The 13,745-nt window shown below is 43.9% G+C and overlaps 1 protein-coding gene across 1 annotated transcript in view; it reads left to right on the top strand.

Annotated features, from left to right (window-relative positions):
* Positions 1-13,745, top strand: part of LOC141114440 (proton channel OTOP3-like) — a 121,044-nt gene that overhangs the window by 89,002 nt on the left and 18,297 nt on the right. Inside the window, 1 exon segment of the mRNA XM_073608113.1 lies at positions 8,027-8,163. Coding sequence (XP_073464214.1) covers positions 8,027-8,163 — 137 coding nt within the window.

The raw sequence follows: 13,745 nt of genomic DNA, 5'->3' as shown, positions 1-13,745 counted from the left end.
AACGGGGGCTGGACTGCAGCCATTAAGAGTTGAAAATATCCTGATGCCAGCATAAATAAGCAAAGCCCCATCTTTGGTGTCAGTGGGAGGAATTAAGCCCCATCATTGGTGTCATTGGGTCCCATTGTTGGTGTCATTAGAAAGAATTCTGCCTCTTCATTGGTGCCAGTGGGGGGGAATTATGCCCCATTGTTCTTATCGGTGGATGAAAATAGTGCCCCAAGGGCCCAGATAAAAGCATGTCCGCAGTCTCTGACAGTCTCTTGTATAATGTTCATAGTCTCTGACAGTCTCTTGTATCATGTCTGCAGTCTCTGACAGTATCTTGGAGCATGTCTGCAGTCTCTGACCGTCTCCTGTATCATGTCTCTTGTATCATGTCTGCAGTCTCTAACCACCTATTGTATCATGTCTGCAGTCTCTGACCATCTCCTGTAGTATGTCTGCAGTCTCTGACCTTCTCCTGTATTATGTCTGCAGTCTCTGATCATCTCCTGTACTATGTCTGCAGTCTCTGACCATCTCCTGTAGTATGTCTGTAGTCTTTGGCCATCTCTTATTTCATGTCTGCAGTCTCTGACCATTTCCTGTATCATGTCTGCATTCTCTGACCATTTCCTGTATCATGTCTGCAGTCTCTGACCATCTCCTTTATCATGTCTGCAGTTTCTGACCATCTCCTGCATTATGTCTGCAGTCTCTGCCCCTCTCCTGCATAATGTCTGCAGTCTCTGACCATCTCCTGTGTCATGTCCATACTGCTGCTATGCAGTCCCTGACAATTTTAATGAAGTTCTTTAAGTTAGGCTCAGACAAAGCAATCAAAGCCTATTTTATAGGTACAAAAGAGCATGGGTTTTGTTTAACCACATCCCTTAAGCCCCTCCCACTGCTAGGCACTTGACCATGCCCACAATTTGCCACGATGTAGCGCACCACAGGTCTTTTTACTCCTCCAGTGTCCCTCATTCTGAAGTTCAAAAGTTGGGAGGTATGTAAGAATATCCTCCAATTAATGGAACATTCGAAAGGTTTCATCGTTTGTCTCCTCAACATGTGAGTTTATTCATTGAGTTAAACTGTCTGAATCGATGCATGGGATAAATAGATCACCAGGTTGTATAAGCCCTATATGAATCTGGAGATAAAGCTTATGGTCTTGTAGTTGAGTCAGAACAGACAGTGCTTCCTGAGACACAGATAAAACTTCACAGCGGATAAAGTAGAGTGTGCAAAAGGTTTTAGAAATCTGTTTTCTTACTCTTCTGTTTCAAATGCCGCTTCATGCAATGACATACCTCCTTAGATGCCAGTCTGTGCAAACAGTATGATTAATTGCTGATTTGGCAGAATTCAGAGACAGCCTAAAAGAGAATAATGGCAAAGGCTTTTTTGGCCATTCTACTCTTCTGGGTTACAGCTGTTCCAGGCTCTGGAAGGATCCCAACCATATTTTCGGGATCCACCCAGATGCCTGATCAGCATCTGACTCAGATGGAGCCAGCTGCTTCCGCTCCCTCCTCAGCCCGGTGCTTCAATGAGCACTAGAGGGGCAGAGTGGAGAGCAGTGACTGACAGTCACAGCTCTCTGCTCCGAGCTGACTGAGAACTGAATGATCAGTGGTCATGTGATCACTCAGTTCTCGGGCCTTACAGCCAGTGGGGGACAGCTGCAGCATTAGACCAATGCTGCAGCATGGAGGTGAGTCTGTATGTTTTTTTTTTCAAGTCCATACTTCTCCCTTAACCACTTCAGCCCTGGAAGATTTTATCCCCTTCATGACCAGGCCATTTTTTGCTATTCGGCACTGCGCTACTTTGACTCGCAATTGTGCAGTCATGCAACGCTGTACCCAAACGAAATATATATCTAAGCCCTGAGGGTTGGAGCGAAATGCCTTGGAGGCTTGGCCTGGCTGGAGTCCAGGCTGAGGTTGCCACTCTTACACCGATTCTGGAGACTACATGGACATGCGGTTACAGGGATTCCCCCTCTTTTGTTCTGAGTCACTGTACTAATGACACCAGCTGGAAGGAGGTTAACTTCTAGGGCGATCAAGGGGTTAAATATGTGCCTACTATGTGTAATGTGTGTAACGTGTTCTGATTTTTACTAATGGTCTCTAAGTTTCTCATCCCTGCTTTGCAGGGATGAGAAATACAGAGATTGTTGCCTGTGTACAGAGCTCTCTGTTGAATATCAGCACAGAGCTCTAAGCTGTGAACGTACACAGCGTATCAGCATGTCCCAGCCATGAATCATTGGCCGGGACTTGCTGACAGGCTCCTGTTGTGTATAATCACAGCGGGTTCCGGCAGGGGGCATGCATGCACGCACCCTAAACCCGGAAGTAGGCAGCGAAGTACGGGTACGTCGCTTTGCCTTCAGCAACTGCTCATCCGCAGTACAATGCGGACAGGCCATCCACGAGTGGTTAAAGAGTTATGAAGCAAAAAGCACAGAAATTATTGATTATCTGGTCTGTGGAATAGATCTATGCAAAGCAACTGCTGCTGCTGAAAAACATTATGATGAAGAGCAACTAAGCAGTGCACTTGGAAAGCTAGAAAAAGCTAATGAAAGCTATATGAGGCTGTCTGGAAAATATATCAAGTATCAATACAGAGTATTTAGTAGTAAGTTTATTGCTCTCAACCAAAAAGACAAATGTAGGCCCAGGTTCCATGTCATTCCCTCCCCATGGCCGCATGGACTGAGTTGTTACTAATGCTGTTTCCACTAACATAGTTTGTCTCGTTCTTCCTGGTCACCAATGAGTGGAGGAGCGGCCATGTTGGGAGAGGAGAAGAGAGGACACAGGATACTTTGATAAGGCCGTGTTGTTGCCACTGAGAGCTTGAGGAGAGCCCCTCCCAGTGCCCAGGACAACAGAAGATACTGTAATTTGATACAGTGCAGCCTAGAAAAGGAAATAGACTGATGGGAAACCACCTGGAACTATGGGGGATGTAGTCTCCAGGATAAATTTTTCTATCAACCCAAGGACTGGAGAGCACTACAGGTCACAGGAAAACAGAGAGTTGCAGGAAGAGGGAAAAAAAAAAGCCCAGATTCAGGGCAGTCTGGTAGAAGACTGAGTGCTCTCTCTACCCATCACACTAAACCCTCATGGTATACTAGGCCAACAAGTTCTCATCGTAAGTATCTGTGTCAAACCACTAACACCACTTTAGGGTATTGATCGACCTCCAGAAAACCTTCCCTGCAAACTCTTCTAAATGTCTTTGCTAATCCATACTTTCCTAGGCCACTCTGTGCAGATGTGTCAGACTTTGCCTTTAGTGTGCCCCTCCTGGTGAAAAATTGTATTTGTTATTAGATTGGCTAGGTACCAATCTTCAGAGCACATCAAGAGACTAAGAGCTGTTCATGTTGACAACACAGCTGCAGGTCTCCACGCCACTAGATCAGAGTTACGGCAGTCCAAAAGCTATAAAAGATGCTCTGTTTTTGCAACACTTTCCTAAGATATATGGTAAGGACAATCAAATATTCCAGGAACTTTTTTTTTGCTTGGGCTACAACTTGCTCAGCTTATCAGGTCTTGGCTATCTAGACAACACTCACAATCTAATTGTTTTCTAGCTGCCATACAGCACACAGAAGAAGTGGTCAATGGTGTGTTCAAGGTACAAGAAGGAGAATCAAGTTTCCTTTCTGCCATTCTTACATTTCTGCGATTTAATCAGAAACATTGCAGTGTCAGCTTATCCAGCAAAAAGCAGAATCCAGTCATTGTTTCTGGCTGCCAACATGTATTTGCCCTACTGTTTTGGCATTACAGTGAAAAAGTAGAACACCAAGATCCGCAGTTTTGGGAAGGGGCTAGGTTAACAGGGTTGTGGATCATTGGTATGACAATTTCTTCAGCTCTATGCCCTTTCGTATGTTGTAGTAGACATCTTTAGCTTTCTGGTTATTCCTTACATACCTGTTAGTACAGACAGTGGTGTGATGGCGAATAACAAACACTGGGCCAAACTGTTCACTCTCCTAATTGTTGATGTTGATATTGAGATAATTGATCCTACGGACTCTTCCTGTTTTATCAGTGCCCTTGACAAATTGTTTGCCATTGGAGCTCCTGTGAAGCAATTCAGGCCCAACTGTGTAGCCACCCTTATTGTAGCTCATAAGGAATCACAACTCAATAGTTTCTTGAACAACAGAGAATAGTAATAGGTGCTCAACCCTCCTCTTCTCATATAGGAAGATTATGAGAGCGCATTATTGGAATTGCAAACCGAATCCTAGACTGTATGCTGTTAGACTCAAGCTCTGTGCTTGCTCATGGGACATTAATTAACTTTCTAACAGCTTCATCTGCAATAATCAATGCAGGACCACTAGCTAGTTTCACTCCACCTCTTCTCACTCTGAAGATCGTCAACATTTGCTTCCACCTGGATACTTCAACTGCACCAACATCCACAGATGTCAGTAAAAACATGTTCAACATACAGTATAACCAAAATATTCTAGAACCAGTAGAAGAAGAAAAATTTTTATGTCCTTAAAAGTCGGCACAAACAGCAAGAGATATAGCCAAATCTTCACAAATCCTATGCAACTCAGAGATAAGGAAGTTCATTGCAATGACTGGCTGACTGGATTTATTCTCAAAACCATACTCAGTGAAGATAAAAAAACAGAAAAGTCCAAGGCCCCAAAGCAAAACTTGAGACTACCAGCATCTACTTAAATGAACAAACATGTATCTGTCCTGTTTATTCTTTGAATTACAATTATATGTCAGCTGATGTTTAACATACTGTATTATGGCCTCTCTGACTTGAAGATGGGCTGTTGTTTAAAAGGAAGCCAAAAAAACTGGAGATGTTGCTTTCTTATTTTGAAGACCTACATCTTTAGTGGACCTGCTTGAATTTTCTTCAAGAGCTTCATCTGAGATTTCTACAAGCAAACAGGTTATGTCATCGTTTGTCGCTGTTGTTTTGTTTTTTTGTTTTGTTTTTTATCTTTCAGGTCTTGGAGGACAAATTGTTAATGAGTTATGAACTTGGAATAATTTAATGATATGCTTATAAAAGTGAAATCAAACATTTCAGAAGGAGATAGTTGTGTTCCACATAATTATGTGCTTTTCTTTTTCACTGTATTGCATTACCGTATATTAAATCATATTTTCTACTGATACTAGGAGTGTGCTGCTTGAACAGTCTGTTTATTTTATGCCTTTGGTATGTTCTTCCATTCTCCTCCCCTATTTTGTATCTAATTAGTACAGCTAGACACTACCTGCTACTTTATGCTTGCCCAGTTTAGCTTCACTTTCATCACAGAAACAGAGCTTATGAAAGTTTTATTGTCTTCTTACCCTTTAAAGACTGGAAAAATCGTCCTTTGTATTGCACTTATCAAAAGTCAAATTACATTGGATTCAACTTCTGTGTCTTAATGGGTATTTAAACTGTGAACCCTGCCAAATCATCATATTAAAAAAAAATAAACCCCCAAAAATTAACAAGCTTATAGTAGAATGCATTAAGGTAAAAAATATTTAGGCTTTAGAACCACTTTAAGGGAAGGGGGTCCCGGGCCAGCACAGCCCTCTCTCCTTCAGATGCTATTCTCTTAACTGCCCAGATACCACCATAAAAAAGAAAAGCTTGCATGGTGTAAAATCTATAGTTTATTAAAACTTGTTGGAAAATCATAGACATGCTCACTCACATCTTATTGTGCACAACCTTGCAACAGGAGTTACATGCACAATCTCAATGGGGCCTTGGCCCCACCGCTTATGCTGGCTATCTGCAGTGGGAGCCCTGCACCACAAACAGGTACCTCTAGTTCCAGAGTCACACAGCAGGATGTCACTTCCTGCCAGCCCGTCCCGGAATGACGTTACGTCATACTGACATCTTCAGGGGGCGTGACAAGAAGGAACAACGTCTCCCCCTCCTCCTTTACTACACTATTAACCCCTACGCTACCACTCACAATTCGCATCAGATCTATATGCAGTTGTGCTCATAGGTTTATGATTTCTTGGCCATTTTTCTGAGAGTATGAATAAAAACAAAAACTTTTCTTTCTCTCATGGTTAGTGTTTGGCTGAAGCCATTTATTATCAATCAACTGTGTTTACTCTTTTTAAATCATAATCACAACAGAAACTACCCAAATGACCCTGATCAAAAGTTTACATACCCCAGTTCTTAATACCATGTATTGCCCCCTTTAACATCAATGACAGCTTGAAAGCTTTTGTGAATGAAGCTCTTTATCTTCTCAGATGGTAAAGCTGCCCATTCCTCTTGGCAAAAAGCCTCCAGTTCCTGTATATTCTTGGGCTGTCTTGCATGAACTGCACGTTTGAGATCTCCCCAGAGTGGCTCAATGATATTGAGGTCAGGAGACTGAGATGGCCACTCCAGAACCTTCACTTTATTCTGCTGTAGCCAATGGCAGGTCGACTTGGCCTTGTGTTTAGGATCATTGTCATGTAAGAATGTCCAAGTACGTCGCATGTGCAGCTTCCTGGCTGGTGAATGCAAATGTTCCTCCAGTATTTTTTGATAACATACTGCATTCATCTTGCCATCAATTTTGACCAAATTTCCTGTGCCTTTGTAGCTCACACATCCCCAAAACATCAGCGATCCACCTCTGTGTTTCACAGTAGGAATGGTGTACCTTTCACCATAGGCCTTGTTGACTCCTCTCCAAATGTAGCACCTATGGTTGTGGCCAAAAAGCTCAATTTTGGTCTCATCACTCCAAATGACTTTGTGCCAGAAGGTTTAAGGCTTGTCTCTGTGCTTCTTTGTGTTTGCCATATTGTAAGCGGGATACTTTGTGGCATTTGCCGAGTGCTTCCTTATTGTGCATCTTGAAAGAGCCACACCACCTTTTCAGAGAGTCCTGTATTTCACCTGAAGTTATTTGTGGGTTTTTCTTTGTATTCCGAACAATTTTCCTGGCAGTCGTGGCTGAAATTTCAGTTGGTCTACCTGACCGTGGTGTGGCTTCAACAGAACTCCTCATTTTCCACTTCTTGATTAGAGTTTGAACACCGCTGATTGGCATTCTCAATTCCTTGGATATCTTTTTATATCCCTTTCCTGTTTTATACAGATCAACTACCTTTTCCGCAGATCCTTTGACAATTCTTTTGCTTTCCCCATGACTCAGAATCCAGAAACGTCAGTGCAGCACTGGATGAAAGATGCAAGGGTCTGTCAGGAGTCTAGAAACTCATTAACCTTTTATACACACATACTAATTACAAGCAAACAGATCACAGGTGAGGATGGTTACCTTTAATAGCCATTCAAACCCCTTTGTGTCAACTTGTGTGCATGTTATCAGGCCAAAATCCCCAGGGTATGTAAACTTTTGATCAGGGTCATTTGGGTAGTTTCTGTTGTGATTATGATTTAAAAAGAGTAAACATCGTTGATTGATAATGAATGGCTTCAGCCAAACACTAACCATGAGTGAAAGAAACGTTTTTGTTTTATCACTCATATTCTCTAAAAAATGGCCAAGAAATCATAAATTCTGCCAGGGTATGTAAACTTATGAGCACAGCTGTATTATTATGTACCTCTGCGCTGCTTCACCCCACTGGCAGATCACCCACAGCACAACAATCAAATACCACTGGTCAGTATATACGTCAGTCAGCGGCAACGCATAACAGGAGTAGCTAAACCCCAATAAGCAATAACAAAATACACATCTGTGTGGAGAAACCGTTCACAATTATACACATCTACTGCACAGTTTAAAAGAACAAATCAACAAATAGTTCAAATACACCTAAAATTATATCAAGTTAAAAACATAAGGATTACATTAAAAATAAAACTTAAAAATTAGCAATGAAGCAATTCAACTCAAGTCAATATTTAAACCGAAGCAGTACCCAGTTCATTTACATCACTTGCAATTATAGAATGCTGTATTGCCAACACCTATTGGTACTAGCAATGCAACCAAACTAAAAATCGTGTACCAACTCTTCTTTTTCTGCAGCCTCTCTCGTTCTGTTTGGGATCTGCAGTCTCCTCCTAGCTGTATTCAAAATCGGCTATGATGTATCTCTAATGACATGTAAGTTACCAATGGATATCGCCTTCTCTGTCATTGAAATCATCTTCATTACCATACAGGTAATTGGATATTCGAATATTAATTAATGCTGGGTACACTAGACATACAGTATATTTTATTATTATAAATGAAATGATATTAAATTATTATTATATTATATAGTACTTGCTGTTGTTAAAAAGAATTTGGGTTAATCTTCCCATTTGGGGACACAAAGCTCAAATTAAAACCTGACAGTGGTATTAACTCATTACCTCTTTCTCCAAATCAAACCAAACAAAAAATATGTTTTGGTTGTAGTTGGCCTTTAGGCTACACTCACACTCGAGCGTAGCAAAATTAATGCCGCGTACACACGGTCGGACTTTCCGGCATACTTGGTCCGGTGGACCAGAGTGTGCCGGACAATCCGCCCGTGTGTGGGCGGCGGCGGACTTTTCCGGCGGACTTCTTCCCAAAAGCCCGCCGGACCTAGATTTGAAACAAGTTTTAAATCTTTCCGTAGGACTCAGTTTCGGGCGGAAAGTCCGCTCGTGTGTGTGCTGGTCCGACGGAAAGCCCGCTCGTGTGTAGGCTGGTCCGACGGACCAGATGCGACGCGAGGGCAGGGTATTGCATCTCGCGCTCTCTGCAATAGGAAAAACAAATTTTCCTATTGCGGTGAGCGCGGTGCATGCCAGGCCCTTAGGTCTGGTATGGATTATAAAGGGAACCCCCTACGCCGAAAAAACGGCGTGGGGTCCCCCCTAAAATCCATACCAGACCCCGATCCGAGCACGCAGCCTGGCCGGTCAGGAAAGGGGGTGGGGACGAGCGAGCGCCCCCCCCCCTCCTGAACCGTACCAGGCCGCATGCCCTCAACATGGGGGGTGGGTGCTTTGGGGGAGGGGGGCGCCCTGCGGGGCCCCCCCACCCCAAAGCACCTTGTCCCCATGTTGATGAGGACAAGGGCCTCTTCCCGACAACCCTGGCCGTTGGTTGTCGGGGTCTGCGGGCGGGGGCTTATCGGAATCTGGGAGCCCCCTTTAATAAGGGGGCCCCCAGATCCCGGCCCCCCACCCTATGTGAATGAGTATGGGGTACATGGTACCCCTACCCATTCACCTAGGGAAAAAGTGTAAGTAATAAAACACACTACACAGGTTTTTAAAATATTTTATTAAACAGCTCCGGGGGGGGGGGGGATCTTCCTCCGGCTTCGGGGGTCTTCTTCCGGCTTCGGGGGTCCCTCCGCTTCATCTTCTCCCGGCGTCCGGTTGGTTCTTCTCCGCTCTCTTCACCCAGTGACCACGCCCCCTAAAACGTCACAGTCCCAGCATGCCCAGGGACTGTGACATCAAAAGGGGGCGGGGTCTCCACCTATATAAGTCACAACGCAGCCCTCGGAGAGCAGTCCAGCAGGAGAGAGCGTCGTGTCAACATCTGGGGAAGAGAAGCCCAGAAGCCCAGAAGCCCAGAAGCCCAGAAGTCCGGACCTCTGCTGGCAAGAGAGCTACTTGAAGACAGCAGAGGAGCCGGCCGAAGAACAGGAACACCGGGAGAAGAGAGCGGAGAAGAACCAACCGGACGCCGGGAGAAGATGAAGCGGAGGGACCCCCGAAGCCGGAAGAAGACCCCCGAAGCCGGAGGAAGATCCCCCCCCCCCCCGGAGCTGTTTAATAAAATATTTTAAAAACCTGTGTAGTGTGTTTTATTACTTACACTTTTTCCCTAGGTGAATGGGTAGGGGTACCATGTACCCCATACTCATTCACATAGGGTGGGGGGCCGGGATCTGGGGGCCCCCTTATTAAAGGGGGCTCCCAGATTCCGATAAGCCCCCGCCCGCAGACCCCGACAACCAACGGCCAGGGTTGTCGGGAAGAGGCCCTTGTCCTCATCAACATGGGGACAAGGTGCTTTGGGGTGGGGGGGCCCCGCAGGGCGCCCCCCTCCCCCAAAGCACCCACCCCCCATGTTGAGGGCATGCGGCCTGGTACGGTTCAGGAGGGGGGGGGGCGCTCGCTCGTCCCCACCCCCTTTCCTGACCGGCCAGGCTGCGTGCTCGGATCGGGGTCTGGTATGGATTTTAGGGGGGACCCCACGCCGTTTTTTCGGCGTAGGGGGTTCCCTTTATAATCCATACCAGACCTAAGGGCCTGGTATGCCCCGCGACGGGGCTCGCAAGGTGTCAATCTCGCCGATAAAAGCGGCAAGATTGACATCCTTTTCTAGTCCCGTCGCACCTGAGTCACGCTCAAAATGAACGGACTTGTCCGTGTGTGGGCAAGTCCGTTCATTCTGAAAGTCCGCCGGAACTCCAGCGAAAGTCCGTCGGAAAGACGGGCGGACTTAGCCCGCCGGAAAGTCCGGGTGTGTGTGGGCAAGTCCGTCCGTTTTAAAGTCCGGCGCACCTGGCGGACAAAGTCCGTCGGAAAGTGTGCCGGACCAAGTAGGATAGAAAGTCCGACCGTGTGTACGCGGCATAAGTGTTTTTTACGTGTTTTTGTATGCGTTTTTTGCACGTTTTCATACAGCGGTTTCAGGCGTTTTTGAGCTTTGACGTTTTTTTTATTCGCCAATAAAGAAAACTATCATCTGTAACATCATTGGTTTCTAGGTGTTCCAGCTTTTTTTTTTTTTTAGCTTTTTTTTCTTTTTTTATTATTGTTATTCATTTATTATTTCTTTTTTTTTTGTTAGGGTAAGGGGTTAGAGTTAAGGTTTGGTTAAAGTTAGGATTAGGGTTGGGGTTAGGATTAGGGGTTAATATTTTATATCTTGTCCTATTATTTTTATTTATTGTTAGGGTGCAAATAATAATACTACTACTACTAATAATAATAATAATAATAATAATAATAATAAATGAATAAATAAATGTAAAATAAATACACAAATAAAATTAATCATGAATAAATAATCAATAAATATAGTAAATGAATACTATGTAATATATAAATAAATAATTAAGCCCCAAACTTAACCCCCTAACCATAAAAAAAGATAAAAAATAATAGTAATAATAAAATAATAATAATAATGCCCTAACACAACATTAATAAATGAATTTATAATTATTATTATTAATAATAAAAAATATTATTATTGTTCTTGTTTGGGTGAATGTTATTATTATTATTGTTGTTAATAATAATAATTTACTTAATATTATTTAAAGGTTAGGTGTTCATTATTATTTATTTATTATTACATTATTAATTTATTTTATTTATGATTTTTAGTTATTTTTGTATTTATTTTACATTTATTCATATATTACTATTTTTTCCATTTTTTATTATCATTATTCATTTATTATTATTTCTTTTTTGTTGTCAGGGTTAAGGTTTGGTTAAAGTTAGAATTAGGGTTGGGGTTAGGATTAAGGGTTAGGGGTTAATATTTTATTTCTTGTATTATTATTTATTTATTGTTAGGGTTAATGTGTTAATAATACAACTACTAATAATAATGATAATACTAATAAATGAATAAATGTAAAATAAATACACAAATAACTAAAAATAATAATGAATAAATAATAAAAAATACAGTAAACTTAACCCTCTAACCCTAAAAAAAAATTAATAGTAATAATAATTATAATGATAATAATAAAAAAAATGTTCCGACACAACATAAATTAATTTATAATAAGAATTATTATTATTCTTAATCAAAAAAATATTATTTTTTCTGGTTTGGGTGTATTTTATTATTATTATTAATAATGGAGGAAGATGAGGAAGGCTTGTATGTGACATCCTATACATCCCATCCATCCCGTCCTTCCCATCCATCACATCTATCCCATACATCACATCTATCCCATACATCCCATACATTACATACATTACATTCATCACATATATTACATACATCACATACAAGCACGTGGGCTGGATGCGAGAGGTGGATCAGCAGGATCAGTGTGCCAGGACAGGTAGATGTGTCTCATCTCTGCTTCCTTTCACCACTCTGCATATCACGCATATTATAGATGAGAAGAGGGTACAGCAGTGGAGCAGATGAGCAGGAGGGTACAGTGGTGGAAGAGATGAGAAGGGGGTTCAGCAGTGGGACAGAAGAGCAGGAGTGTACAGTGGTGGGGCAGAGGAGCAGGGGGGTACAGAAGTGGGGCAGATGTCCAGAGGGGTGCAGAGAAGAAAGGAGGTAGATGGGTGGAACACATGAGCAGGGGGAACAGAGGTGGGATAGATGTGCAGGAGGTATAGTCGCGGGGCAGATGAGAAAGGGGGTTACAGTGGTGGGGCAGATTAGCAGATAAGTTCAGTGTTTGGACAGATGAGAAGATGGTCCAGCGGTGAGACAGAAGAGCATGGGGGTACGGCAGTGGAGTAGATGTGCAGGAAAGTACAGTGGTGGGGCAGATGAGAAAGGGGGAACATTGCTGGGGCAAATGAGCAGGGGGTTACAGTGGTGGGACAGAAGAGCAGGGTGGTACAGTGGTGGGGCAGATGTGCAGGGTAATACAGTGGTGGGGCAGATGTGCAAGGTAATACAGTGGTGGGGCAGGTGTGCAGGGTAGTACAGTGGTGGGGCAAATGTGCAGGGTAGTACAGTGGTGGGGCAGATGTGCAGGGGATTACAGTGGTAAGGCAGATGTGCAGGGTAGCACAGTGATGGGGCAGATGTGCAGGGTAGCACAGTGGTGGGGCAGATGTGCAGGGTAGTACAGTGGTGGGGCAGATGTGCAGGGTAGTACAGAAGTGGGGCAGATGTGCAGGGTAGTACAGTGGTGGGGCAGATGTGCAGGGTAGTACAGTGGTGGGGCAGATGTGCAGGGTAGTACAGTGGTGGGGCAGATGTGCAGGGTAGTACAGTGGTGGGGCAGATGTGCAGGGTAGTACAGCGGTGGGGCAGAGGAGCAGGGGGGTGGGTACAGTGGTGAGACAAATAAGCAGAAGGTTACAGCTATGGGGCAGAGGAGCAGGGGGGTACAGAAAAGGGGCAGATGTGCAGAGGGGTGCAGAGAAGAAAGGAAGTAGATGGGTGGAACACATTAGCAGGTGGGACAGATGTGCAAGAGGTATAGTCGTGGGGCAGATGAGAAAGGGAGTTACCGTGGTGGAGCAGATAAGTTCAGTGTTAGGACAGATGAGAAGATGGTCCAGCGGTGAGACAGAAGAGCATGGGGGTACGGCAGTGGAGTAGATGTGCAGGGAGGTACAGTGGTGGGGCAGATGAGAAAGGGGAAACATTGCTGGGGCAAATGAGCAGGGGGTTACAGTGGTGGGACAGAAGAGCAGGATGGTACAGTGGTGGGGCAGATGTGCAGGGTAATACAGCGGTGGGACAGATGTGCAGGGTAGTACAATGGTGGGGCAGATGTCCCAGGTAGTACAGTGGTGGGGCAGATGTGCAGGGTAGCACAGTGGTGGGGCAGATGTGCCGGGTAGTACAATGGTGGGGCAGATGTGCCGGGTAGTACAATGGTGGGGCAGATGAGCAGGGGGTAAAGTTATCTGATGTGTGGAGTTGCAGGAATTGGGGCTGATCTGAGGTGTGAGAGTGCAGGATGATAATTTCTCACTACTTTACTTTATAAAAAATCCTTTTCGTGATTGAGAGTGTGAAGTTGACATTTTTTTGTTATAAAATCGGCACTCTCAATTTCTTTGAAAACATTTTTCGGCAC

Source organism: Aquarana catesbeiana, linkage group LG12, assembly GCF_042186555.1.
Source record: "Aquarana catesbeiana isolate 2022-GZ linkage group LG12, ASM4218655v1, whole genome shotgun sequence".
Taxonomy (NCBI): Eukaryota; Metazoa; Chordata; class Amphibia; order Anura; family Ranidae; genus Aquarana; species Aquarana catesbeiana.
Note: the sequence above shows the minus strand (reverse complement) of the source record. Positions and strands in the feature narration are given on the sequence as shown.